This window comes from Primulina tabacum, chromosome 16 (assembly GCF_025594145.1).
Source record: "Primulina tabacum isolate GXHZ01 chromosome 16, ASM2559414v2, whole genome shotgun sequence".
NCBI classification, from domain to species: domain Eukaryota; kingdom Viridiplantae; phylum Streptophyta; class Magnoliopsida; order Lamiales; family Gesneriaceae; genus Primulina; species Primulina tabacum.
Window position 1 is genome coordinate 2,868,944 of NC_134565.1, and position 24,446 is coordinate 2,893,389.

General features: G+C 34.4%; 3 protein-coding genes and 1 pseudogene across 3 annotated transcripts; 2 read left to right on the plus strand and 2 right to left on the minus strand.

Moving 5' to 3' along the window:
- Positions 1-6,455: 6,455 nt before the first annotated feature.
- LOC142529488 (uncharacterized) lies at positions 6,456-8,719 on the minus strand. Its single transcript, XM_075635034.1, has 4 exons — positions 8,590-8,719; positions 7,788-8,510; positions 7,342-7,538; positions 6,456-7,148 (listed from the first exon to the last, which is right to left on the minus strand). Exons 1-4 carry the CDS (start codon positions 8,717-8,719, stop codon positions 6,456-6,458), a joined length of 1,743 nt encoding a protein of 580 aa, XP_075491149.1.
- A 2,762-nt stretch (positions 8,720-11,481) lies between these two features.
- On the plus strand, positions 11,482-13,115 carry LOC142529248 (uncharacterized). The gene is made up of 6 exons (XM_075634721.1): positions 11,482-11,579; positions 11,796-11,872; positions 12,041-12,118; positions 12,459-12,501; positions 12,588-12,653; positions 12,818-13,115. Exons 1-6 carry the CDS (start codon positions 11,550-11,552, stop codon positions 12,845-12,847), a joined length of 324 nt encoding a protein of 107 aa, XP_075490836.1. The 5' UTR covers positions 11,482-11,549; the 3' UTR covers positions 12,848-13,115.
- An 883-nt stretch (positions 13,116-13,998) lies between these two features.
- LOC142529904 (uncharacterized) lies at positions 13,999-19,164 on the minus strand. Its single transcript, XM_075635604.1, has 7 exons — positions 18,242-19,164; positions 16,276-16,314; positions 16,103-16,173; positions 14,848-14,912; positions 14,653-14,742; positions 14,480-14,572; positions 13,999-14,401 (listed from the first exon to the last, which is right to left on the minus strand). Exons 1-7 carry the CDS (start codon positions 18,853-18,855, stop codon positions 14,000-14,002), a joined length of 1,374 nt encoding a protein of 457 aa, XP_075491719.1. The 5' UTR covers positions 18,856-19,164; the 3' UTR covers position 13,999.
- Positions 19,165-21,265: 2,101 nt separating this feature from the next.
- On the plus strand, positions 21,266-24,370 carry LOC142529493 (purple acid phosphatase 8-like; annotated as a pseudogene).
- Positions 24,371-24,446: the final 76 nt, after the last annotated feature.

Sequence of the window (24,446 nt, forward strand, 5' to 3'; positions counted from 1 at the left end):
AGTTAGGCGGATCGACTGCAACTTACCATTGTCCTTGTGAGGATTTCATTTGTGCTTGAACGAAACAGTGATTTATGTTGGTCTAGAGGCACCATTCCAGATTTTCTCATTTCAATAACGTCTTATGCTCGGAAAACACGGTCGAGTAGGTTAATCTATGTTACACCGAGAGTAGAAGACATGGCATTTATTCACAGGTCAAACAACCAATCGGAAAAAGAAGCATCTCCTCTCGCAAAATTTATCACTAAGTTACAAAGGTTTGCCAGAGTCCATCGTTCCTCTGCATATGTGCAATCAATAAACACATGCTAGCTGTTTTCAAGACTTGATTCACAGATAACACGACAAAAAGGTAATTGTACATGTCTGCATTGAAGTTTTAATCGATAAGGTAGGAAGTCACGCACCGCTCGCCGCAAAAATGATCGAATCTTCGGAGGCCCTAAGATTTTCCATAGATTTGACCACGATTGTACAACATTAGTTCTTTGACCTATATTTAAAAAAAGTAATTTAGATGACACATTTTTGCTTTATTTAATAATAAATATTTTGTTATTAATTAATATAGTATGTAGACATTCCCATGAATTTTACATTTGTTTGTTTTATTTATTAATTTAGTATATATTTTTATGTATTTAATACATGATAATTTTATTAATAAATTTTTAGAATATTTGTTCTTATATTATATACTTTAACCCATATTTTAAAAAAAGTAATTTTTACTTTATTTATTTTGATTTTATTATTATTATTAATTTAATTTTATATTTTTATTGTTAATTAATTTATATTATTTTAGAAGCTTATTTTATGTATTTTTAATATTCACCATAAGTTTATTTAAATTTTTATGTTGAAGATAATAAATTTCATTTCATTTAGTTAATGTGTTATTAATATTATTTTTATTCAAATCCTTATTTAATTTTTATGTTGAGGATAATAAATTTCATTTCGTTTAGTTAATGTATTATTATTATTATTATTCAAATCTTTTAATTAAATTTTGACCAAAAAACTCAAAATTTTAGGATGTTACAGTGGAAGTGAGCAATACCTCATCCATGAATACTCAAAAAGAAACCACAAGGCATCATCACAAAAAAAAAAAAAAAAGGGAAAAACAAAACAAAAATTCCAGCAAGAGCTTGTGCGTTACTAGGAAATTAGGAAACCAATCCGACGGTTTGTTTCAACCTACCCGTGGCCTGCACGGGCAATGAACGGCCCGGATCACTCCACATGAGTGATCCGAGCCCACTTCCCTGTAAAAAAAAAAAAAAAAATTGGCTCGAAAAAATCCGAGCCGTTGGATCGACCCCTGCAGGCAGTGCCCGCAGGGGTAGGGTCGACCGAACTTCCGACAACTGTGGTGCAATGTTCAACCACTTTACTCCTGAAAGTTAGGAAAGTTCTGTTTGGCTCTCGGGCAAATCATTATCTTGTTTCTCATGTTTTTATCTATGATTTATCTGTACCATCTTAACAATTAATAGTGTTTAAAAAATCCGCTTAAGTTCCGTTTAAGCGTGCTTAAGCTTGAAGTTTGAAACTCGATAAAAACGCCCCGTTTCAGGAAAAGCAGGAAAGTTTGACTGAATTAAGCATAATTAAGGCGTTTAATTAAGCACGCCTAAACGCAAGTAATCATATATGTTTATTTTTTTATTTTGAAGGTATGTTTTTATTTTAAAATAATAAATTAGGTTTATAATTTAGATGTTTATTTTTAAATTTTAATTATGATTAAGCGTGTCTGATAATGATTTGACAAATATTTAGCATTTTTTAATGTGTTTTAATTGTAAAAACAAATAAAGATCGTAATTTTGAGATTTTTATGCTTTTATAAATATGAGAATTAATGCATCAGACTTACATTTATCATATTTATGTATTATTTTATCTATTTATTGGTTTGAGATAATTATAATTACACTAAAGATAAAAAAACATTTTTTCACGCTTAAACCCGTGCTAATCTTGCTTAAACTTGAAAAGCTTGGAGCTCGACATCCGCGCTTCGGGACGCTTCACGCTTTTTAGAACCTTGACAATTATCATATCATCTATAGATCAGTTTTAAGGTAACAACATACATTGTTCACAAAAATTGTCCACTGAAGTTTCTCGAACAATAATTTCTAGCTAACTTAGTCGAGCTGCCTATAAACAAATAAAAATTATGTTAGACATGTATTAGATGTTTAGATATCAAGAACAACTGAACTGTTAAACCAAAGAAATTACTCTTTTAAGTGATCCCCGCTCCAACTAGCTCTCGGGCTATCACTTCAATGGGAACAATAAAAGTGATTTCTAATCCGAAATTGGACAATTATCAAAACAGAAGGACAATTTTTTTTTTGGCACATCTCATAAACAAACCAAAAGCAAGATCATAAGTTATCAAAGTGATCGATTTCTTGAATAATAATATTTGACATTTGACCTGAAGTTTACAATAATTTTCATCTACTATTACTTTTATATTACATCACATTGTATATTTTGAAATTTAATTGGTAATATTATCCTAAATATTTGATTGTCCGGTATGTTTGGTTCTCGATTGTTTATCAATCAACTACTGTAAATGAATGAATGATTGGAGCATGGACAACAGACAATGTACTAGATTTTTAGTCAACTAGACAACAAGATTTTGGCCTGAAAAGTTAGTTCAATGAACAACAAGTTATCAACTCGGGCATATGGTTCATCTGAATAAAATGAATTTGGTCCGAAAATGTGAGTTCATAATAACTCATGAATGATCAATTTTACAGATCCCACTTGAGTATATGTGGAAAAGTGTTATGCCAAATGTTGGTGGGAGCCACTTATTTAACCCACATTATTAATATTAGAATCGAGAACAGTCATTTCATTGTGTTGAACTTATTTTATTGTCACGATTTCATTACCACAAATCATAGCATATCGAAAAATCCCAGTGTGTGTCCAAGGCAGCCAACCGGACGGTCCAAGCTTTTCACATTTAAATTGTACTACGAACCAATTTCCATCTGGTTTTCGGATTTTCTTGCACATGTTTCTGAACATCAACATCTACCCCTTGTACACATATTATTCTAAATATCGTATGTTAGGAATCAACCAATGAAGTCTCCCAACTCTTCACCGACAGACTGGTAATTCATAAATCTGAACCCAAAAAAGAAATCTAACATACATATAAATATATGACTTCTAATTGTGAATTTTCCAATATATCCTTATTCATTTAATGAAGCAAATTAAATCAATAATTTTTTTGATGGGTTCTTTTATAATTTATTGTCTATCTTAAATGTCTTTGGATATTAATGCATATTGAATTTATCAATTTACCTATAATTTTTTTTTGTTGCTAACTAAAATTTGTTACTAAAATTAGTGTATTTCTCATGGTTGCTAATGAATATTTAATATTTATATTTTATCTTATCTTTTATTTTATAAATTGATTTAAGTAATAATTAAATAAATAGTTACTCAATAATTTAGTGATTTTATTTATGATTTATTATGTATTATGATAATATTTTAGATAATAATGTTTTTAAAATTAAAGTTTCTATTATTATATATTTTGTGATCAATTTTCAATTGTATTCTAAACATAATACAAAGTATGGTTATATTAGCATTATTCTATTACGAAATTATCGTATATAATATATTGATTTGTTATCTTGTTTGTTCTTTTCAACCTACTAATTAATTTCTAATTGTATATTATGAAATTACATACATAAAAAACAATTTTTTCTCTTTTCTACATATTAATTAATTTATCATTATATATGATGAATTTATATATATAAAAACTATTTTTCACATTTCAAAATAACAAAATTGTTATTTAATATTACTCACTTATTAAATTAACTAAGTTATGTTTACCAATTCATTGTACATTATTACTATGATTGCAACTTAATGAAGCATATGTGATGACATAGAGTGGTCACGCTAACAATTGATATTTATGTTTAAATTATTATCAGCAATTAAAACTGCTTTGTCTTCGATGAAGTTATTTGATTAGTGAGAATAAATTTGATTTAGAAAAATGATTTCTAAAATGTAAAATAACAACTATATCATATTTGTTAGGTGCAATAATTGTTTATGTAAGGTATAACAATCCAAATGTGACGTTTGAGTTGTTTTACAATTTTAAAAGATTTTAGTTAATGTTGCATCGTTACCCTGCTTATAACTTTTGATTCTTTTATAATTTATTGTCTATCTTAAATGTTTTTGGATATTAATGCATATTGAATTTATCAATTTACCCATAATTTTTTTTGTTGCTAACTAAAATTTGTTACTAAAATTAGTGTATTTCTTCATGGTTGCTAATGAATATTTAATATTTATATCTTATCTTATCTTTTATTTTATAAATTGATTTAAGTAATAGTTAAATAAATAGTTACTCAATAATTTAGTGATTTCATTTATGATTTATTATGTATTATGATAATATTTTAGATAATAATGTTTTTAAAATTAAAGTTTCTTCAATTGTGTTCTAAACATAATACAAAGTATGGTTATATTAGCATTATTCTATTACGAAATCATCGTATATAATATATTGATTTGTTATCTTGTTTGTTCTTCTCAACCTACTAATTAATTTCTAATTGTATATGATGAAATTACATACATAAAAAACAATTTTTTCTCTTTTCTACATATTAATTAATTTATCATTATATATGATGAATTTATATATATAAAAACTATTTTTCACATTTCAAAATAACAAAATTGTTATTTAATATTACTCACTTATTAAATTAACTAAGTTATGTTTACCAATTCATTGTGCATTATTACTATGATTGCAACTTAATGAAGCATAGGTGATGACATAGAGTGGTCACGCTAACAATTAATATTTATGTTTAAATTATTATTAGCAATTAAAACTGCTTTGTGTTCGATGAAGTTATTTGATTAGTGAGAATAAATTTGATTTAGAAAAATAATTTCTAAAATGTAAAATAACAATTATATCATATTTGTTAGGTGCAATAATTGTTTATGTAAGGTATAACAATCCAAATGTGACGTTGGAGTTGTTTTACGATTTTAAAAGATTTTAGTTAATGTTGCATCGTTACCCTGGTTATAACTTTTGATAAATCGACAAATGCATGATCTTACAATTGGTATATATAAGAGTCAAAGTCATGAGATCGATTCTCATAGATTGCAATTAGTGTAATTATTGATATTGTTGGAGTGCAATAATTGTCCTTGTTGGATACATCGATTGAATCATGACGATTGAGCTACTATACCGTTTAAAATATTTGAGTTGATGTGTAATATCTATTCTATAAAAGGAAAAAAATAAACAAAATTCACAAGGAGTTAAAAGTTAGCAAAAACACAATTGATATTTAACTTAATAACAAGTTTAGGGGTTTTATTTTAACATCATGATAATTTAGTTAATTAAGAGAATTTTATTTAACAATCACTATATGCACTCCATTTAAATACATTGTGATTTTGGTTTTAGTAAAATTTACTATTCTCTTAATTTTATTTATATTGTTTTTCATTGTGAATGATATTTGGATGAAAAATATCTTTGTTAATTTGATAGAACTGTCATTATGTTATAATCATGCAAAGTGAAAAATGTTATATAAATAAGTTAATATATTTGATTTATCGTCATGATGTATTTTTATTTATTGTGTTTTGATATATTTAGATTAATAAATACTCATCAACAAGATGTTATTCAAACGATCATCAACAAGATGTTATTCAGATGATTTTAAAAATTATCTAAATCTCGTTATTATATTTTTCCATTATTAATCACTCACGTGCGATGCACGTGATCATTCCTAGTTGTATATAAAGTGATAGATCTTTGAAAGGTTAAAATTTGAAAAAAGAAAATAAGGATGAGAAAAGTTTATGCATCAACTTTTGAAAGCTTTGTTTGTAGGTGTGAGAGTACTCTGTTGCTTCCCTTTTAGCGGGTTAAAGTTTATGCATCAAATTTTAAATAAAATTTAAAATGTAAAAGTATTGAATTTTATTTAGAAACTCGTTTCTTAATGATATTTTTATAAAAAAATCTTAAATTAAACAGAATAAGGTGATTAAATGATTTTTCAAAAAATTAAAAAATTGAATTATTAAAACCAATTTCCGAATTAAATTGATTATGCATGTCATTTCGATTAATTTGGTTTATACTAAATTTTAGTAACATTATTATTTACTATTGATGTTGTTAAATTTATTAAATTTCTAATTTTAAAAATGTTAGCATCATTACTTTTATTATTAGTTTTATTATCAATTTTATTTGATATTTATTATATATTTTTTTTACAGTAAAACTCGTAATTTTATTGCAAAGAATCGTCAATTACAAGATTAACCAACCAAGATGTAAATTATCCATCCATCCATACAAAGGATGTGGGAGAAGAAAAAACAAAATGAGCCAAAAAATAAGCTACTTTATTAGCCGATCGTCGAACATGACTTAATTTAGAGATAATAGGTGCCTGAATTCGAGCTCTGATATCTGCCGCACAAGAATCAATGTAGCTGAGATCCTCCTGATGGGCTGTGACTGCTTGCACTGCTAACAAAGAGTATGACTCCACTTGAACATCTTGAAAATCTTTTTCATAAAGAAGCTTGATTCCTTCCCGTATTGCTAAAAGCTCACCATGCAATACCGATAATGGTTGATTGATTTGTTTTCCAAATGCTAGCAACAAACGGCTTTGTGAGTCCCGAATCACACCCCCAGCGCTGTACTGTTGCTTATCCTCATTGAATGCTGCATCCACATTCAACTTTAGGGTGCATCTACCTGGCGGTGTCCACTTTCTTTCAGAATTAGCCACCACCGACTGATTGGAAATTTTTACTAATTTCCGAGTCTTTCGGAACTCACAAAGCATTGTGGAACTCCAACATATATTTTCGGCCATTGGTTTGGTCCTATCTCCATGGATAAAATTCTGTTTCTCTTTCCAGATGCCCCACGTGTGAACCGCAAGATTCTCAAACTCCTCCTTGGATAATTGTTGTTTCAACCACATGCATATATCAAGGGTGCTGGTTTGAGTAGCTTCCTCTAAGAATATATGCAAAAAGCGATTTCTTCCAGAGGTGTTTTATTGCAGCACAGAAGAATAATGCATGGCAGGTCGAGTCCATGGGAAAACTACACAGGGAACAGGATTCGCTAACCGAGACATGATGCCGCAACAGATTTTGGTTAGTAGGAATACAATCATGAGAAATACTCCACCAGAATAGCCTCACCTTAGGTGGAACTGAAAGACTCCATATAAACTCCCACCAAGATTCGTTGGGATGCTCTGATTGATGCTCTGGTGGGGAGAACAACCCTCGTTGAAGACGACAACCATCACACACCATATACTTGCCCTTGGCATCAAACCTCCAAAAAACAGAGTCACTCATACCTGTCGCAGGGAGAGGAATCTTAAGGATTTTTCCTGCTATATATAGGTTAAAATTGGTATTGATTAAATCAACATCCCACTCTCCTTGATTTATTAATTCATTCACCGAAACATCATCATCCCACATGACCAACGGCTCGTCAATCGTAGACTGCATGGTAGGGATCCATTTATCCTTAAAAATCTTAATAGATTTGCCATCGCCAACTCTCCAAAGCAGTCCACTCTCCAAAAGTTCTTTACTCTAGATGATAGATCTCCATATGTAGGACGAATTATTACCCAACCTCGCTTCCAACACTGACACGTGCCTGAAATAACGGCCTTTGAGTACACGGGCCACTAGGGAATTTGGGAATCGAATGAGACGCCATAACTGTTTGGCAAGCAAGGCCTTATTGAATTCAGTCAATTTTCTGAAGCCCAAGCCACCCCTGCCCTTTGGTTTGCATAGAAAATCCCAAGATCGCCAATGCATTTTTCGTTTCCCCTTATCTAAACCCCACCAGAAATTCGCACATTCTTTTTCAATATCCTCACATACCCTAATAGGCATTTTGAAGCATGACATCGCAAATGTAGGAATCGCTTGTAAAACAGATTTGATCAGAACTTCTTTACCTCCGATAGAGAACCATTTATGATTCCAACCTTGGATTCTTTTCACCACTCTTTCACATAAATAATTGAACTGGAGCCTTTTACTCCACATTGATATCGTGGGTAGGCCCAAATAGAGGTCGTGTTGATGGACGACAGGAATAGTCAATATAGTCTTAATCGTATCCATAAGAGCTGGACTAGAATTAGGACTAAAAGATACAGCCGACTTATCATAATTAATGAGTTGCCCTGATGCTTTTTCATACAGAGATAGGCATTCTTTGACCCGGGCTCCTTCCTGTATGGTAGCTCTGAAAAACACCAGACTATCGTCTGCAAAGAAAAGATGACACACTGATGGGCAAGTAGGCGCAATCTTAACGCCCCTAAATAAACCCCTTGCTTCATACACATCAAAAATCAAAAAGAGATGAAAGACCATGCGCACATAGTACGAACAAATAAGGAGAGAGTGGATCACCTTGACGTAGCCCCCTACTTGGTATAATAGGGCCCACCATCTCCTGGTTGACTCTAAAAGAGTACGATACCGAAGTAACACAGTTCATCACCCTTGCTATCCATCTATCATCAAATCCCATCCTGACCATTATCATCTTAAGAAACCCCTATTCGACCCGATCATATGCTTTACTCATATCCAGTTTTAATGCAGCATGGCCACTACGGCCCACCTTTCTGTTCCTCATCCACTGCAAGATCTCAAACCCCAAGATAATGTTGTCAGTAATTAGACGCCCTGGGATGAAAGCACTCTGAGATGTATCAATAAGATTTGAGAGAATAGGCCTTAGACGGTTGGTGAGGGCACGAGAAACAATTTTGTAACATACGTTACAAAGGCTAATCGGCCTGAAGTCTTTCATGAGTAACGGGTCTTTTACTTTCGGTATGAGAGTGACAAGGATATCGTTCCAATCTCCTACAGAAGCACCCTCATTGAGCACTCGGAGTACCTCTTTTGAAACATCATGCCCTGCAACGTCCCAGAACTTCTGAAAGAATAATGTAGATAAGCCATCCGGACCAAGGGCTTTATTCGGGTGCATATCAAATAGAGCTCTTCGAACCTCTGCTTCAGTAAACGGATCGTACAACCGCTGGTTCATCTGAGCATCCACTTTCGGGGCTACCGAATCAATAACTCTTCCAATATCATCGGCACTAGGGTTGGCAGATGTGAATAGAGTTTCGAAGTAATCCAACACGATCTGAGATAGCCCTCTCTCGTCTGAACACCAATCCTCGTGGCTCGATACCAAGCCTGTTATGGTATTTTGGTTCCTACGAAGGGAGGCTTTAGCATGGAAATACCGAGTATTACGATCTCCATTTTGAAGCCAGGATTCTCTGCTCCTTTGCCTCCAATACATCTCCTCTTTAGTAGCCAGATTCTCAACCTCTATCTCTAGATCTTTAATCTGTGATGTATTATAATTCCACTGAGAACTAGTCCGGAGATTATTCAATATTTATCTCTGTGCTTTAAGCCGTCTAGGGACACTTCGGATCTTGTTATTATCCCAGTGGAGCAAAGCACTCTTGCAGGACTCCATGCGCTCCAAGAGAGAGCAGTATGGACCCCTGGCTCCCCACCCTTGCTCAATTACCTCTCTACAGTCATATTCCAATAGCCAGCCTTTTTCGAATCGAAATTTATACTTTTTGGACCGTCGTCCTGTACGATTATCAATTTGGTCACCTTGAAACTTCATACAGATAGGACGGTGATCAGAATGAAAGAATTCCAAAGAACTGGCCTGAGCCGCCGGGAAAAGAAGACGCCACTTCAAGTCCCCCACAAACCGATCCAGGCGTTCAAAAATAATACTATTAGTATTCCTTCGGTTCACCCAAGTGAAAAATTCCCCCCTTGAATGAATATCCTAAAGCTCGCATAAATCAAGAACTTCCCGAAAAGCTTGCATCTGATTCGGTGCACGCCTATTTCCTCCCAATTTCTCACTATCAAAACAGATTTCATTAACGTCTCCTCCGACTAACCAAAGTATTTCCCTGGGCTCCGAGATATCCCTAAGTCGGTGCAATAAATCCCATGAGAGATGGCGTAGGGAAGTTTCGGGATGTCCATAGAATCCAGTAAAACGCCACACCAACTCGGCTTCGTGTACCAAACAATCTATGTGCCCGGATGAGTAAGATTGAATTGAAACCAGTACTGGGTCCTTCCAGAATAAGGCTAATCCACCACTCCTCCCCCGACAATCCACCATAAAACATCCCGAAAAACCAAGCTTATATTTCCACCATCTACAAGAGGCCTCTCTCATTTTGGTTTCACTCAAAAATAAGAAAGCGGGTTTCTTTTCGGCGACGAGTCGCCCCAGTTCCCGGAACGCCCGTTGGTTCCCAAGCCCCCGGGTATTTCAAATAATGAGATTCATTGTTGTCGGCGGGGTTGCTCAGCAACCACCGCCGGTAAATCAGTATCCTCCAAGCTGTCATCCATTCTCTTTGCCATCTTCTTTGTAGGACTAGTGTACTCCTGGGACGAGATATCAGGGTCGGCTCTTGCATTTCTTTTAATCCCTAACAAAGAAATGGATTCCGACATTCTCTCACATCCCGACATATTCCTGTGCCTTTCCCGAGCCCGTCTTTTACACTGTCTCGATTCAGACCCATTTCCTGTTATCATATTTATCCCATCACTAAGTGGCTCATCCTCAGTCGGACCCACTAATTGCAATCTAGGTAGGGAATGAGCAAAAGATTGTGGAGCCGTATCAGCCTCACCAGTATTTTTTTTGCCCAGATCAGTATGCTTCAATGTTGAATTGCTCTCCTCCTCAGGGCCCACGGTAGTAACAACTGGATTCTTTCCCTAGGTCAAAAGAATTGATCTTTGCACAAGTTGTTGATCCGATTCATCATGAGTGTTCATCCCATTAGCAGTTTTCTCTGTTCTTGACCCACTCCCGAAAGCGCGGAGGTCGAGCTCCAAGCTTTTCAAGTTTAAGCAAGATTAGCACGGGTTTAAGCGTGAAAAAATGTTTTTTTATCTTTAGTGTAATTATAATTATCTCAGACCAATAAATAGATAAAATAATACATAAATATGATAAACGTAAGTCTGATGCATTAATTCTCATATTTATAAAAGCATAAAAATCTCAAAATTACGATCTTTATTTGTTTTTACAATTAAAACACATTAAAAAATGCTAAATATTTGTCAAATCATTATCAGACACGCTTAATCATAATTAAAATTTAAAAATAAACATCTAAATTATAAACCTAATTTATTATTTTAAAATAAAAACATACCTTCAAAATAAAAAAATAAACATATATGATTACTTGCGTTTAGGCGTGCTTAATTAAACGCCTGTTGTCTATGTTTATGAATTACAGCTCGAGCCCCGTGTTCAAGGAAAGGGACCAGGGAAAATCTTAATGCAATTGGTAGAGCTTATTGCTTGTGAGGTGTGGTTAAGTTTTCAAATTTCCATTTCGCCAAATTCTGTGAATGTTATGTTGAGAATAAGGAAAACGAGGTTTACATGTAAAAGTATGTGTTAGCATAGTAATGGATGAATACCAAAAACAATGTCTATAAAATTCCACTCATTTTGGTGCTCTAGGCATGTGTCCGTCTTCACCTCACCACTTTCGAATTAATTGATTCAATCCTTTTTGTAGAATAAAATGGGAGCTGTGGTGCTAACTGTTCAAAGAGCCAATTCGCCAGCAATGGACTCCTACATCGGTAAACTTAGGTAGGGTATTTTGTAATCATTTGAACTGTCCACGACCTTTGTTTTTACATTGTTATACTTATCAAACTTGATGAGTTTTGGAATTTGAGTACCTCGAATGGAGATTAGAATCTTGTTTCACCAGTGTTATAGCTCAACGTTGTGATTATGAGTCATAATTCATTGTAGGTGGCTTTGTTTTGCTACATCAACTAGTTCCAGACACAGTTATTCACATCTGTATCCCTATGTGCTGTGCTTCACCCAGTCCCTTAACACCCAAATGTCTTTTTGAAGCCAATATTTATTTTTTACTCGTGTATTTGCCCCCTAAGCAAAAAACTTGCAGCAGCCGAAGCTGAAACTCCTGTTCTTCTTGATCACGTGAAAATCCATGTTGTCGTTATTGAAAATTCACCATATATATTTCCAACGAATAGTTTTGAGGAATGGTTCATTGAGATTTTATCTCATGAAAGTCAGCCTATTAATTTTTTGCGAGGCTGAGTTTGTCTATTTCTATCTTTATGTGATTTTGTGAAATGCACGTTGCTATAGTTGATGTTGCTATTAGTTCTCAACCAATTCGAAAACTTCTCCACTGCAGATACTCTATGTCTGCAATTTCACCATCAAGGGTTGATCCATTGGTTAGCACTATCTTGACTCCAATACTTTTCATCCATTTGAGACTATCATAGAATATTTACCTGATTATTAAAATTACCTTCTGCAGGGAGTACAAAAAAGCTATGAGATTCTTTGTAAAACATTTGACCATGAAGCTCGAGTAATATTGGAGGTACACGAAGCACGATTATGATACTCATCATATCATTATAATCTTAAATTCACCTGGCTTACCATGCAACCATACGATCTGATGAAAAAGCCGATGATGCATTAAAACTAGTTGATGTGTCAACCCTCAAATTATGTGATGCTTATTACATTATTATTTTCCAGGCAGCGCAAGATACCGCAGTCGACGCATGAGATTCTTGGATGACTGATACAACCTAGTTACTTCTCCTCACCCATTCGGCCGCTATGCATATTCGTACCATTTGTTTGCTCATTATGCATTCAAATTATATAAGCTTGAGCTTATGGAACCGAATGTCTTTAGAGGGTAGTTTCTTCCGGTCTCTCAACGTTGTCTTCCTGTTGTAATATTCATTATGTCACCATTATTTGTTTGAGAACTGCTATCTATATGTAACTAGGACTTAATTATTTATATATTTTATTTATTAAATCTGAAGTTTCTTGTCATATCCATTATCAACCGGTTCTCTTCCTTATTATATACCGTCCGGTGGACTCGAGATGGACATGAAAAATCAACCTCAATCTTTACTTTGGTGAAGATTTGATAAAACCTTGGCACTACTATGCAAAATAACAGGTTTCTACTTTTTTTTGTTTTTTAAAAAATTTGATGGGTACCATGATGTTAGATTAAGAGCGTAAACGAACCGAATCGAGTATTTCAAGGCTCGAATTCTAGTCAAGTTAGTTATATTCGAGTTCAACTCGATTCAAAGTTCGAAATTTTTAAATTTTTTGTTTGAATTCGGTTTGAATTTAAAATCGAGTTCGACTTGAAAGATCCAAACATGTTCCAGAACTATTCGAACAATAGCTCAAAAATAAATACTCGAAAAAGTTAAAATTTATTTATTTAATATATGATTATATTATATTAATAAAATATTAAGACTCGCGAGTGGTTCGCGAACTATCGAACGAAATAATTTGAGTTCGAGTTTAGCTCGAATTTGATAGGCTCGAATGCAAATCAAAATTTTTTCGAGCCGGCTCAAAAAGCTCGTGAACCGGTTCGGTTCGTAAACACCCCAACATTGGATAAATCATTATGTGATCATGTGTGTTTTTCTTGTCATAATAAAAAACTGAAACAGAGTTTGAAAACATTAATCACAACATTCTTTGTAGAACGGATCCATGAATTTTGTTGAAAAAGGCTATTATTATCAAAAAATGTATCATGCCTCTGATACAATGTGCAAAGTTTTATTACATCAAGACAAGCATTTCGCTGCTATCGAGGGACCCGTGGCTGAGTGGTTGAATAGCAAGTGAATCGTAACTAATTCCTCTATCCACTCTGTTGCTACATCAACCTCACAATCTGATATTCAACCATGCAATTATGTCATCCATGATTTCTTCTTTTTCGGGCTCGAAAAGTAAATCATGCAAGAACCCTTCGTACAGCTTGATCGTTTTGTCAGTTGATGCAGCCTCGTCATATAGCTTCTGAGAGGCTGTGGGATCTGTCACTGAATCTGCTGTTCCATGAAGGACCAGAAACGGCACTGTTAATCGGCTCAAGTTCTGTTGCAAGTAGGTAGTTATGCACAGAATTTCATAGCCGGTTCTTACTCTGATGGAACCAGTAAACACTAGTGGATCGGAATACTTGGCCACCAGTGCATCTGGATCCCTGGACACTGCGATACCCTTCTTGTTTGCTGCACTCAATTGATATCTTGGTAACAAGAATGAAAAAACAGGAGCCAGAACCTAAAATGTAGGAAATTAAGGTCATGGATTCAGTTTTTTCAATTTTAACAATTTGAAAGAGAAAAGAGAGATTGGTACCGAAAATATAGGATGGGATGGCTGAACACCTACAGCAGGTGAAGTCAATACTACACCAGATACACGTTCTCTCACCTTTGGGTCAAGTACTGCCTATTTAACATACCAAAAAACGTTGAGAAATGGGATGTAAGGTCGTGATAATGTGAATGATAAATCTTATTTGATATTACCTTCAAGATTATGGCTCCACCGGTTGAGTGACCAAAGCAGAAGCAAGGAAGTGCTGGATTTTCAGTTAAAACCTTGCTGAGGAACATTTTCTACACAGAATATACGAGAGGTGCTTTAAATATTTTGTGCTATCCAGTCATTCTAAAAAAAGTACGTGTTCTCTATCATGTACACCAATATGGGAGGACACTCACCATATCGTTTACAGCATAATCAAGAGAATGCACGTATGCATGCAGTCCATCACTCCCACCATGTCCTGCAATAAGGCAAAAGATCGATGAGGAAACGATCTTTTGTGAAATAAACATATCATAGAAAGCAGAACCGTGACAGGCAAAGGTTTCAATACGATGTTTGGCCATCAGAAAATCCCTCAAAATAGCAACTGTATTTAACTTAAATAAATGCCGACGAATATTAGTATGTTGTCATAATAATTAGATTTAGACAGAACACCGGAATCTGCTCCCAAGTCATAAAAAGAGGTCGTTTTTGCTGAAAAATTCACGTTTATATAACTAATGCCTAATGGACATCGATACAAGAACTTGACAAAAATCTCAAGACAAGGAATAAAGCTCCTCTTTCCAAGCGCCTAGTTTTTGAGGATGCTCGAAAGATTATATACATTTTGTTCAGAGATACGGTATCTGCTTCCTTTTATGGTTAACTGGTTCTTTTACACAATCAGATTTTCGGAAGCTTGCCTCCTCCTCGACCATACATTACATGCAAGGTACACATAATCATGTAATGACATGAATGATAAGCTTACTTATAAAGGAGGGCTTCATATTACTTTTATGCACCAATGGCATCCAGATTGATATTTATTAATGCCCTGCAACATCCAAATATACATGCGTAGTTGAAGATTGAATCTCTACATTCTAGACTGCAGAATAGCATTCAGAATTGGTTGTCTTCTGATGATCATCAGATAGAGGAACAAAGCAGAAAGTTTTGCTCCTTTACATGCCGTAGAGAGTGTCTGCTGGTGTATGCTGCTCTTTTCTCAGAAATTTTGATCTCTCTTTATCTTTTCCAAGAGGGAAAAATCATCACTCATGTTTTGGATTACTTAAACCAGTAAACATGCTTACTTGTGCGACTCAGAGCACTAGCATGGAACTTTTCTCAGAAAGAAAATAACTGTCATATGTTCTAGGGACATTACTAGTAAGTGATATTCTCAAAATATGTCAAGATAAATACTGTCATAAATTACAGCTAAAATTTTGGACAAATTCGGTAAATTAAAAGTAATAGCTGTCATTATCAAATTTCCTTCTTTAATATGCATGAAACACCAAAATATATGATTATGCAAGAACACATCATCACTTGAATGACCAAGGTTCCCTACTTATAGTTTCATATTGCGCATATTGTAACAACTGTTTCTGAAAATGAAACGTCCGAAAATTAGAGTGGTTCGTCACTCACCAATCCAATCCATTCCATAAACCTTGAAGCCATTTGCATTCAGTTTCTTTGCAAAATCACTATATCTGCCACTGTTAGACAAACACACGCGATAAAAGAGCTTTCGAAGATGAAGAAAATGAAACAAAATAGCATCCGACACAGAAAATGTACAATGCATATACAGTACATACCTGTGTTCGTTCAAGCCATGCAAAAGGACAACCAATCCCCTATGCACCAGAAACAAATAATTAGCTTTTGAAGGCAGTCATGCTTCTGAAAAATGATGTCAAACTAAATCAGGTAACTAAAAAATCGAGCATAACATGAATTGATATCCTTGTTTCAGCTGAGATGATGTAAAAACCCCTCAGTAGGAGAGCCATTCAAAGTACTTTGGCTTAGTTTACAGAAGATTTGTCTCATCATGAAGATCAGAAAGGCATCTCACATGTCTTTTCTTTTGCTTCATTTATGGTCTAGTCTCAACAAATAGAGCATGATCTAAATTCTCCTTAAAAAAATTTCATTTTGAATTTTAGTCAAAATACTGAATATCCTGCTGACGGCAGTAGAGAAGACTATCTATACACAATCCAAATCAAAATAATCGTGCTATAGACTTCAATTCTCATTGTGATTCTTGTAATTTGGTGATTGATCTATAACTGAACTACGAAAACAATGATGAAACCAAGAAATTATATGACGGAGACATACGATTTTTCAATCACTTTTGTTTGGATCAGTTCTTTAGTTTTGACAAGTTGGATTAGAAGAAAAAATAATCAAGTTCCTTTCTTGTCTAAATTTTTATCTGCTTGATGTATTTATCCAGACTACGGGACCACATCTCACGAAGATTTTGAAAATTAACGCTGTAAAACACATCAAGTTGATAGAAACTATCACGAGGATGATGAGATAGCAGGTTTATCCAAACTTAAGACTTGTTATTAGTCAATTAAATATAACATAACTTCTTAAGGTAGCAAAGATTGCATCAAGAAGATGTTGGACCAAAATATAGCATATATTTATATTTATTACGAAAGTTACACACACTATTCATTAACTCTAGCTCTTAATTCATTTTTCTACATACACTCATTGTGACTCAAATGCCTTAAACCAGCGACACCAATCCCATGCCTAACGGATTTTACCATGCTGCACCGGTGCAGCCATAATCATAACTGTAACGACTATGGGCCGTAACCTCGACTTATAGTCATGTACTACCACTGGTGATAAGCCATAGGTTGGTCTAGCATGGACGGCTCATGTTGGGTCAGCCTACGATCCATGGGAGTTACAATAACCATAGCATAAGATAAAATCGGCCTTCCTCCAAAATACGAGTGTGACACCCATTTTTTGCAGACTTCAATAGCTACGGCCCATGTGGGTGATTTAGTCGCGGTGGAGCATCTCTCTCTCATCCCTCACTACGGCAACAGTAGCTTTCCCAAAAATCTAAAATAATGGCACTAATTTCCTATCTTCCTACCCACCTACCCTACCACAGAACCCAAGAAGAAAGAGTTACCATCACGAGAAGCCACTTGGTTTTTTGAAACTCTTGGAAAGCGGTCCAATCATGAGGTATATTTATTATTATCCCTATTTATGCTGGAATATTCCTGTCATATTTTGATGCTCAGGTTTTGTATATCTAGATATGTTCGAATGGAGCTAATTACCAGTAACATCAACTTTATGCATGTGGACAGAGCATATATGCTCCAGTGTAGGAATTGTCCATGTCACATTCAAAATCCTACCTTTTACAGCCGATGAAAACAAGAGGAACAGCAGAAGCGTATCGGCTGTAAAACTTCATTGGATTAAAATTAATAGTCTTCTGTGATTTCTGCTTCTTGATTTCTTATTTTCCAAAAAAAAAAAAAACATCAATTTCATCAAAACTTAATGAAGAAAAAACCCAAAAATGTCAATCATTTGAAGAAGAAAACTACATGTGAATCATTCACCATTTACAAAGCACCAAAATTAATTATGTTGTCAATTGCTTGTAGCCTAAGCCAAGTTTGGGACGAGTATCGGTTCGATTTATGCGTAATTTCGACGAGTTTATGAACCAAAATACAATATTAGCCGAGAAAAAATATTATGGAAACTATGAATCTTATATACCTGACTTCAACATTAGCAGGTGTCCACGATTGTGTGAAAATGGTGTCACCTCTGGATGAAACCAACAGAGAAAAATCCCTCAAACTGTCCTTAACATCCCCATCACCATTATCCTCCACCACCCTCTTAATGGCCAAAGCCCGCCGCGCCGCCACCTCCTTGTCAACCGCCGCGGGGGCGCTCTTCCTTGGCACCATCGCCGCGGGCACCCTCACCACCTTCCCCTGAGGCTTCTCCTCCTTCCCTCCGCCGCCGCTGCCACCTTTCTCCGCCGACCTCCTCCCCCGAAATGGCAGCAGAAAAATCAGAAGAAAAGCGTTGATCAGCAGCCACAGGCTTTTCAACAAGCGCAAGGACAACAAAGCATTTAGCCTTCCGCTCGCCCCCGACGTCAGCATGACGGTGCTCGCCGCATCGCTTGCGTTCTCCACCATTGCTGACGACTTGAACGCCAATGAAAGATTCAACCTTGACGAAATCTGATATAGATACACCTCTAAAGGCCAGTTTTTGTACAATTCCGATCTGGGTTTTGAGGTTGTATTAATTCTTGCTTGCAAATGAAGTCGATTTACGCAAAAAAAATTTGGGCACGGAAATGCTAAGCAAATCATGAACAAGAAAATGGGAAAAATTAACAGGCTGAAACTGATAAAGATTTCTCTCTTTTTTTTTCCAGTCTTAAGACTAAAAATCGTGAAAAATCAAGCGACGTGCAAATCAGGAAAGTCAGCATCCAAATCCGCCATTTCTGGAGTACCAATAGATAACACGATTTTACTGATTTAGGCAACTGAAATTAGTCAAATAAGTAAAAATGCATTCCCAAGAATTCTCTCCACCCAATGTATAAAATTAGAAAATTTTGAATTTTTCCTTCTTCTTTTTTTTTTCTCCTTTATAAGAGGAAAATTTGAACTGAAATTGAGTTCCAATCTCTAAAAAGAGAGAGCTTCGGAGGAGTATAAATAGAGGCGCACGGCTGGCGGTCGATGGAGTGCCACGTGTCGTTTGCAGTTCTATTTCCGATTTGCGGCGGTTCGGATACTATATTTTATATTACAATGTTTTTTATAAATATTTTATTTTGTTTGGTTCAGTGATTGGACACGTGGGTATTGGTGACTGAGGTTTCGATTTGTGACGTGTTTGGAAGTTGCTGGATAATTGGATATACACAAAAACTGCCCTTTGGGTTTGATATTTACTAAATTAGTACGATGGAAACAATTGATTCCAGATTATATTAAAAATATTTTATTAGTAACTTAAAAATATTTTAACCTGTTGAATTTGATTTTTATATATATATATATTTTTAAATTTTTTTGAGTTAATTTGGAATATGTTGGAATATACTCTATCTTAAATCAATCTAGTTATAGTTTGCCAAATATAATATTTTTTAAAAAGCAAATAATTTGATATATCTTATATTTATACAATTTTTTAATGGGACGATGAATTTGTTACAATTGGTTTTCGAATTCGAAATCTCATTATGTGTCCCAAAAAATGGGACATATCTCGAGTTCGAAGACTGATAAAACCCCAACTCATACATATACATATATATGGCAAAAACTTGTGAAATGGTCTCACGAGTCGTATTTTGTGAGACAGATCTCTTTTTTGGGTCATTCATAAAAAATATTATTTTTATGCTAAAAGTATTAATTTTTATTACAGATAAAGATTCGTGAAACGGTCTCACAAGAACCTACCGTATATATATCTATATATTTTGAAAGGTATTATTTATTGTTGTTAACATCTTATTTATTCAACTTGTTGACAACAATCTCCTCCTATTTGGGACGTGTTTGGAATTTGCTGGACAATTGGATAAGAGTAAAACTGCCGTCCGGATTTGATATTTACTAAATTAGTACGATGAAAACAATTGATTCTAAATTGTAAATAAATTATATTAGTATTAACTTATTAAAAATTAAATTATTGATTTTGAGGTGATTTTGGATATGTTGGAATATTCTATCTTAAAGTCATCTATTAATAATTATTGTTTTCCAAATATAATATATTTAAAAAGCAATTAATTTGATATATACTGAATAATACGATCGACCTTACATTGATGCATGAAGTAAAATAATGTAGTAAATATGACCATGTTGCACTATAATAATAATAATAATAATAATAATAATAATAATAATAATAATAATAATATTTAATTAGTTGACACCACTCACCTTTTATAATATATTTTTTTGTTGTAAAAAGATGAAAGAATGCTTTAGTATACGAGTTTAAAAGTAAAAAAGTTTTCCGAAATAGAATTTTGTAATATTCAAAAATTAGATTTTGATCTTTTTAATGAAATGTTCTATTTAATTTTAAAAAAATTAAATTATAATATTAAAAAAATATTCAAATTATCAATAAGGTAAAAGAAAATTAATTGAACAAGAATTATATACTTATTATTACTACTACTACTACTTAATGATTGGAATTCAGGGATTCCAAGTTGGTTAGAAGATGAATTTCTAGTTGAAAGATAATCCATGTGATGTTCAAGCTTCGATAACGAGATTCCCGCTTTTATTTTAAACTTGGTTTTCGTGGTTTTTGTTACTCGTTTAATTTGTGCTCTTTGATGTCTTTTCGAGTATCGTTTCACACTCCACCAAATCCAACATTTTTCCAATAAATAGCTATACATTTGCATTTATTCAATCTAATACAAGCAATTGATTGTCGTATAGCCTAGTTATTTAGATAAATATTAGTTTGCGCTGTGGTTATGTTTTTTTATCCGAAATTACAGCTGAAGGGAAAAGAATCAACGCTTTCGTCGTACGAAAAATTATCTAATTTTACTATTTTTTCGCAAGAGAAACTTGTGTAAGAAGATTTTTACCTCCCAATCGTTACTTACGGCTAGTTAACAATCAAACTTATTGATTCCGTAAAAGATTCGATTCATTCATGGATATAATATGTATATAGACAAGCATGCATGTCTGAAAATTCAAGTTATTTGATTCATTGCATAAAATGGGCCAATACTTGAAAATCATATGTTGTTTGTGGCTGAGTTTCGTGACCTGTTTGACTGAATTTCCAAGAATACCACACTTGACGAGGAAAAGTAAGAGAAATGGCGATTCGATTCAGTTTTTTGGTGGTCGGAGATTGGGGAAGAAGAGGCCTATTCAACCAATCTATAGTATTTACAGCCGACCATTTCTACGACAAAGCACTGATGTCTGAGGATGATCCCTTCTTCAAAAGATCCTTTACTAACATTTAATTCACAAGGGCAAAAGCGATGGTACACCGGTAAAACCTCGTACTCAAAACCTCAGTCATCACAAGACTAGTTCATTATCAGCTCCGAATATATCGGTTCCATGTAGTTTCAAATCTTACTATTACACGATTTTTGTTTGGCAGCGTGGTATATGATGAACGTACACTTGAATATAACAGGTGAAATACAAGTTTAATAACATGTATACTCATGAAAAAGTGTTAGGAAACCACGACTATCTGCGCAATAAGGGAAGCTTAGGAAATTCGACAGAAGAAGGAATTGCTAGAGAAACTTCGTCGTAGAATTGAAGCAGGGATGGTGGACATGTTTTTCGTCGATACAGTTCGCCGCAATTCTTTACAAGTGGAGGCGGTTCAAAGGCTTGGAAAAACGACACTCAGGTCATGGAATCCACGACAACATCACACAATTCTATCGTGATGGGAAAAAGGCGTCATGTCTGTGAAGATTACATATATATGAAAGGTAAAAGTTTTATTTTACGATGTTTCCGGGAATCCCATGTATCTCACCCAAACCTAACCCTCAGGCCACAACAAAAAACAAACCACAGCAAACACAAACATATATGAAACTATTTACCTCTTATGTAAGCAATATATTACGTGGTATGTTGTGGTTTAGTTGCTATATGTGTACATAATCGATATGTTGCATTTGCTTTTCTATTGTAAACAAAAATCAAAACCTCTGCTTTCTGATAGGATAAAATGTTAGATTATTTCATGTGTAGATAGACAGCTAATTACTGTGTATTAAGATTGGAACTTCGACCTAACTCAACCTCAAAAGCTAGCTCAAGGGGGGAGGATTGCCCAAGCTCATATATACAACTTCCAGGTTATTTATCCAACCGATGTTAGACAATTTACACACCTCTCTCACGCCCAGAAATGAACTTCTGGAGCGTGGAGTTTACAAATGACCCAATTATGGGCAGAACGGGTGGCCTAATTATAGCCAGTCCAACACATAACGGTGGAACCCGGGCTCTGATACCATGTTAAGATTGGAACTTGGACCTAACTCAACCCCAAAAGCTAGCTCAAGGGGGGCGGATTGCCAAAGCCCATATATACAACTCTCAGGTTATTTATCACTGACGTGGGACAATTAACATTATGTTAAATTTCTAATGTAAAATATATGAAATAAGTAGACGAACCATGTTATCTTGAACTGTAAACATTGAAAAAATGAAAGTGGAATTGAACGTCTTTTTCGATTATTTTGAAAGAGAATTGAATGTATTTGTCAAGAAACAGGAAAAAAGGGTGTTGGCATTACATGTATTTGACTCTTTTCCACGAGCATTTATTGCAAAATACCAATAAAATACAATAATCAAGAATGATTTCTCCTCTATATATTTCACATTAAAACAAGCAAACAGTAGGATTTCTCAGCATCCAAGCAAATCCAATGTCAAACCTCTAAATATTATAGCACAATGATGAAAGCACACAGATATTGTAATTCTGTGCTGCCATTCTTGATTGCCTGTCTTCGTACAAGCAAAGGCAATGAGGTGACACTTCAACAAATTCAACACCCTATCAAAGGTAACAGACCCATAAAGTTTTTGGTGGTGGGGGACTCGGGAATAAAATGAGCTTTTAATCAATCTGAAATTGCAAGTCAGGTAAAAGTTGAATTCTATCATAATTACATTTTTCGTCATATATATTTATCTCTTTACGATTTTGGTCCTCAATGTTATCTTTGTTATTTTGCATTTACCGCCATTTACACCGCAAGAAGCCTTCAAAAACCTTGGTATGCAGGTAAGTCATGAGATTTATGACCACCCTTTCCAGGGCATGTGTAAAATTTTATAATCTTGATCTTAATTATATTTTCTCTTATCTCACTGGGTGATTTAGTATTAGACAACCATTATTATCATGGAAATGTTCAGGCACAACTAAATCCGTTGCTTAGAAAACGCGATTGGGAGATGGCACTGCCACAGGTCTTTCATTGTTCAAGCAGGTAGTGTTAGGTGAAACTTCTAAATAGAGTTGAATGGAAGTTCTTATTTACTTGAACTTGAAACTATGTCTGAGATTAATTTGATTAGTATTCATCGTTCAGGAGTTCTGCACATTTTCTTTCTTGACACAACTCCTTTTGTCAACAAGTACTTTGTGAACCGCCCAGACAAAAAGTTCAATTGGAAAGCCATACTGCCAAGGGACAAATACATTTATAACCTTGTAAAAGCCAGTTATTTTTAAAAAACATTTAATAAAAAACAAGTGAAATGTTTACAGAAAGCTGAATTCCCAACATCTACATTTTGTATTCTTACACCATAGGATCTAAACACAGCCCTGAAGACATCAAAGGCTCGGTGGAAAATTGAGTTGGACACCACCCCAAGAGAACCACCGACCATCGAGGCGACACGGAAGAGCTTCTGCACCAACTGTTGCCTATTCTACAGGTTAAACCAAACAGGCAACTGATTCTATTTTGGTCATTAACCCACCTTGGATTTTTCCCACTGCGATTTTTTAGATCAGGTGTCTTTTTTATTTTTCAGGAAAACAAGATTGCTATGTATATAAATGGGCATGATCACTGTCTAGAGCACATAAACAAGACTGGAATGTATGCATTGATCCAACAAAAGCAATAACTTCAGTCTCTCCAAATATTCATGATGTATTAAGAACTGTTTCTGATTATACAGCCTGATTGAGTTCCTGACAAGTAGAGGGGATTCGAGGGCATGGAAAAATGACGCTCATTATGAAAGACGCTGTGGGGACCCGGACGCTAATCATCTTCTTAATCATTTTTGGGATTTAATTATCAATTAAACTAAACAGGGTCTAAAAATTTTTCTTTTAAAACACAAGTGCGGAGCGTAATGGAATATAACAATATACATCTCAG

Bases quoted from the DNA above. Each gene is read 5' to 3' on its own strand.
- LOC142529488 (XM_075635034.1), bottom strand. From the start codon at position 8,719: ATGGTCAGGATGGGATTTGATGATAGATGGATAGCAAGGGTGATGAAC. The intron at 8,511-8,589 runs GTGATCCACTCT...ATGTGTATGAAG, and splicing joins AAGTAGGGGGCTACGTCAAG to CAAGGGGTTTATTTAGGGGC. The intron at 7,539-7,787 runs GTAATAATTCGT...TATATATAGCAG, and splicing joins AGTGTTGGAAGCGAGGTTGG to GAAAAATCCTTAAGATTCCT.
- LOC142529248 (XM_075634721.1), top strand. From the start codon at position 11,550: ATGCAATTGGTAGAGCTTATTGCTTGTGAG. The intron at 11,580-11,795 runs GTGTGGTTAAGT...TCCTTTTTGTAG, and splicing joins TAGAGCTTATTGCTTGTGAG to AATAAAATGGGAGCTGTGGT. The intron at 11,873-12,040 runs GTAGGGTATTTT...AATTCATTGTAG, and splicing joins TCCTACATCGGTAAACTTAG to GTGGCTTTGTTTTGCTACAT.
- LOC142529904 (XM_075635604.1), bottom strand. From the start codon at position 18,855: ATGATTTGCTTAGCATTTCCGTGCCCAAATTTTTTTTGCGTAAATCGA. The intron at 14,913-16,102 runs GTGAGTGACGAA...GCCTTATTGCAG, and splicing joins TTATGGAATGGATTGGATTG to GACATGGTGGGAGTGATGGA. The intron at 14,573-14,652 runs GTAATATCAAAT...TATGTTAAATAG, and splicing joins GTGGAGCCATAATCTTGAAG to GCAGTACTTGACCCAAAGGT.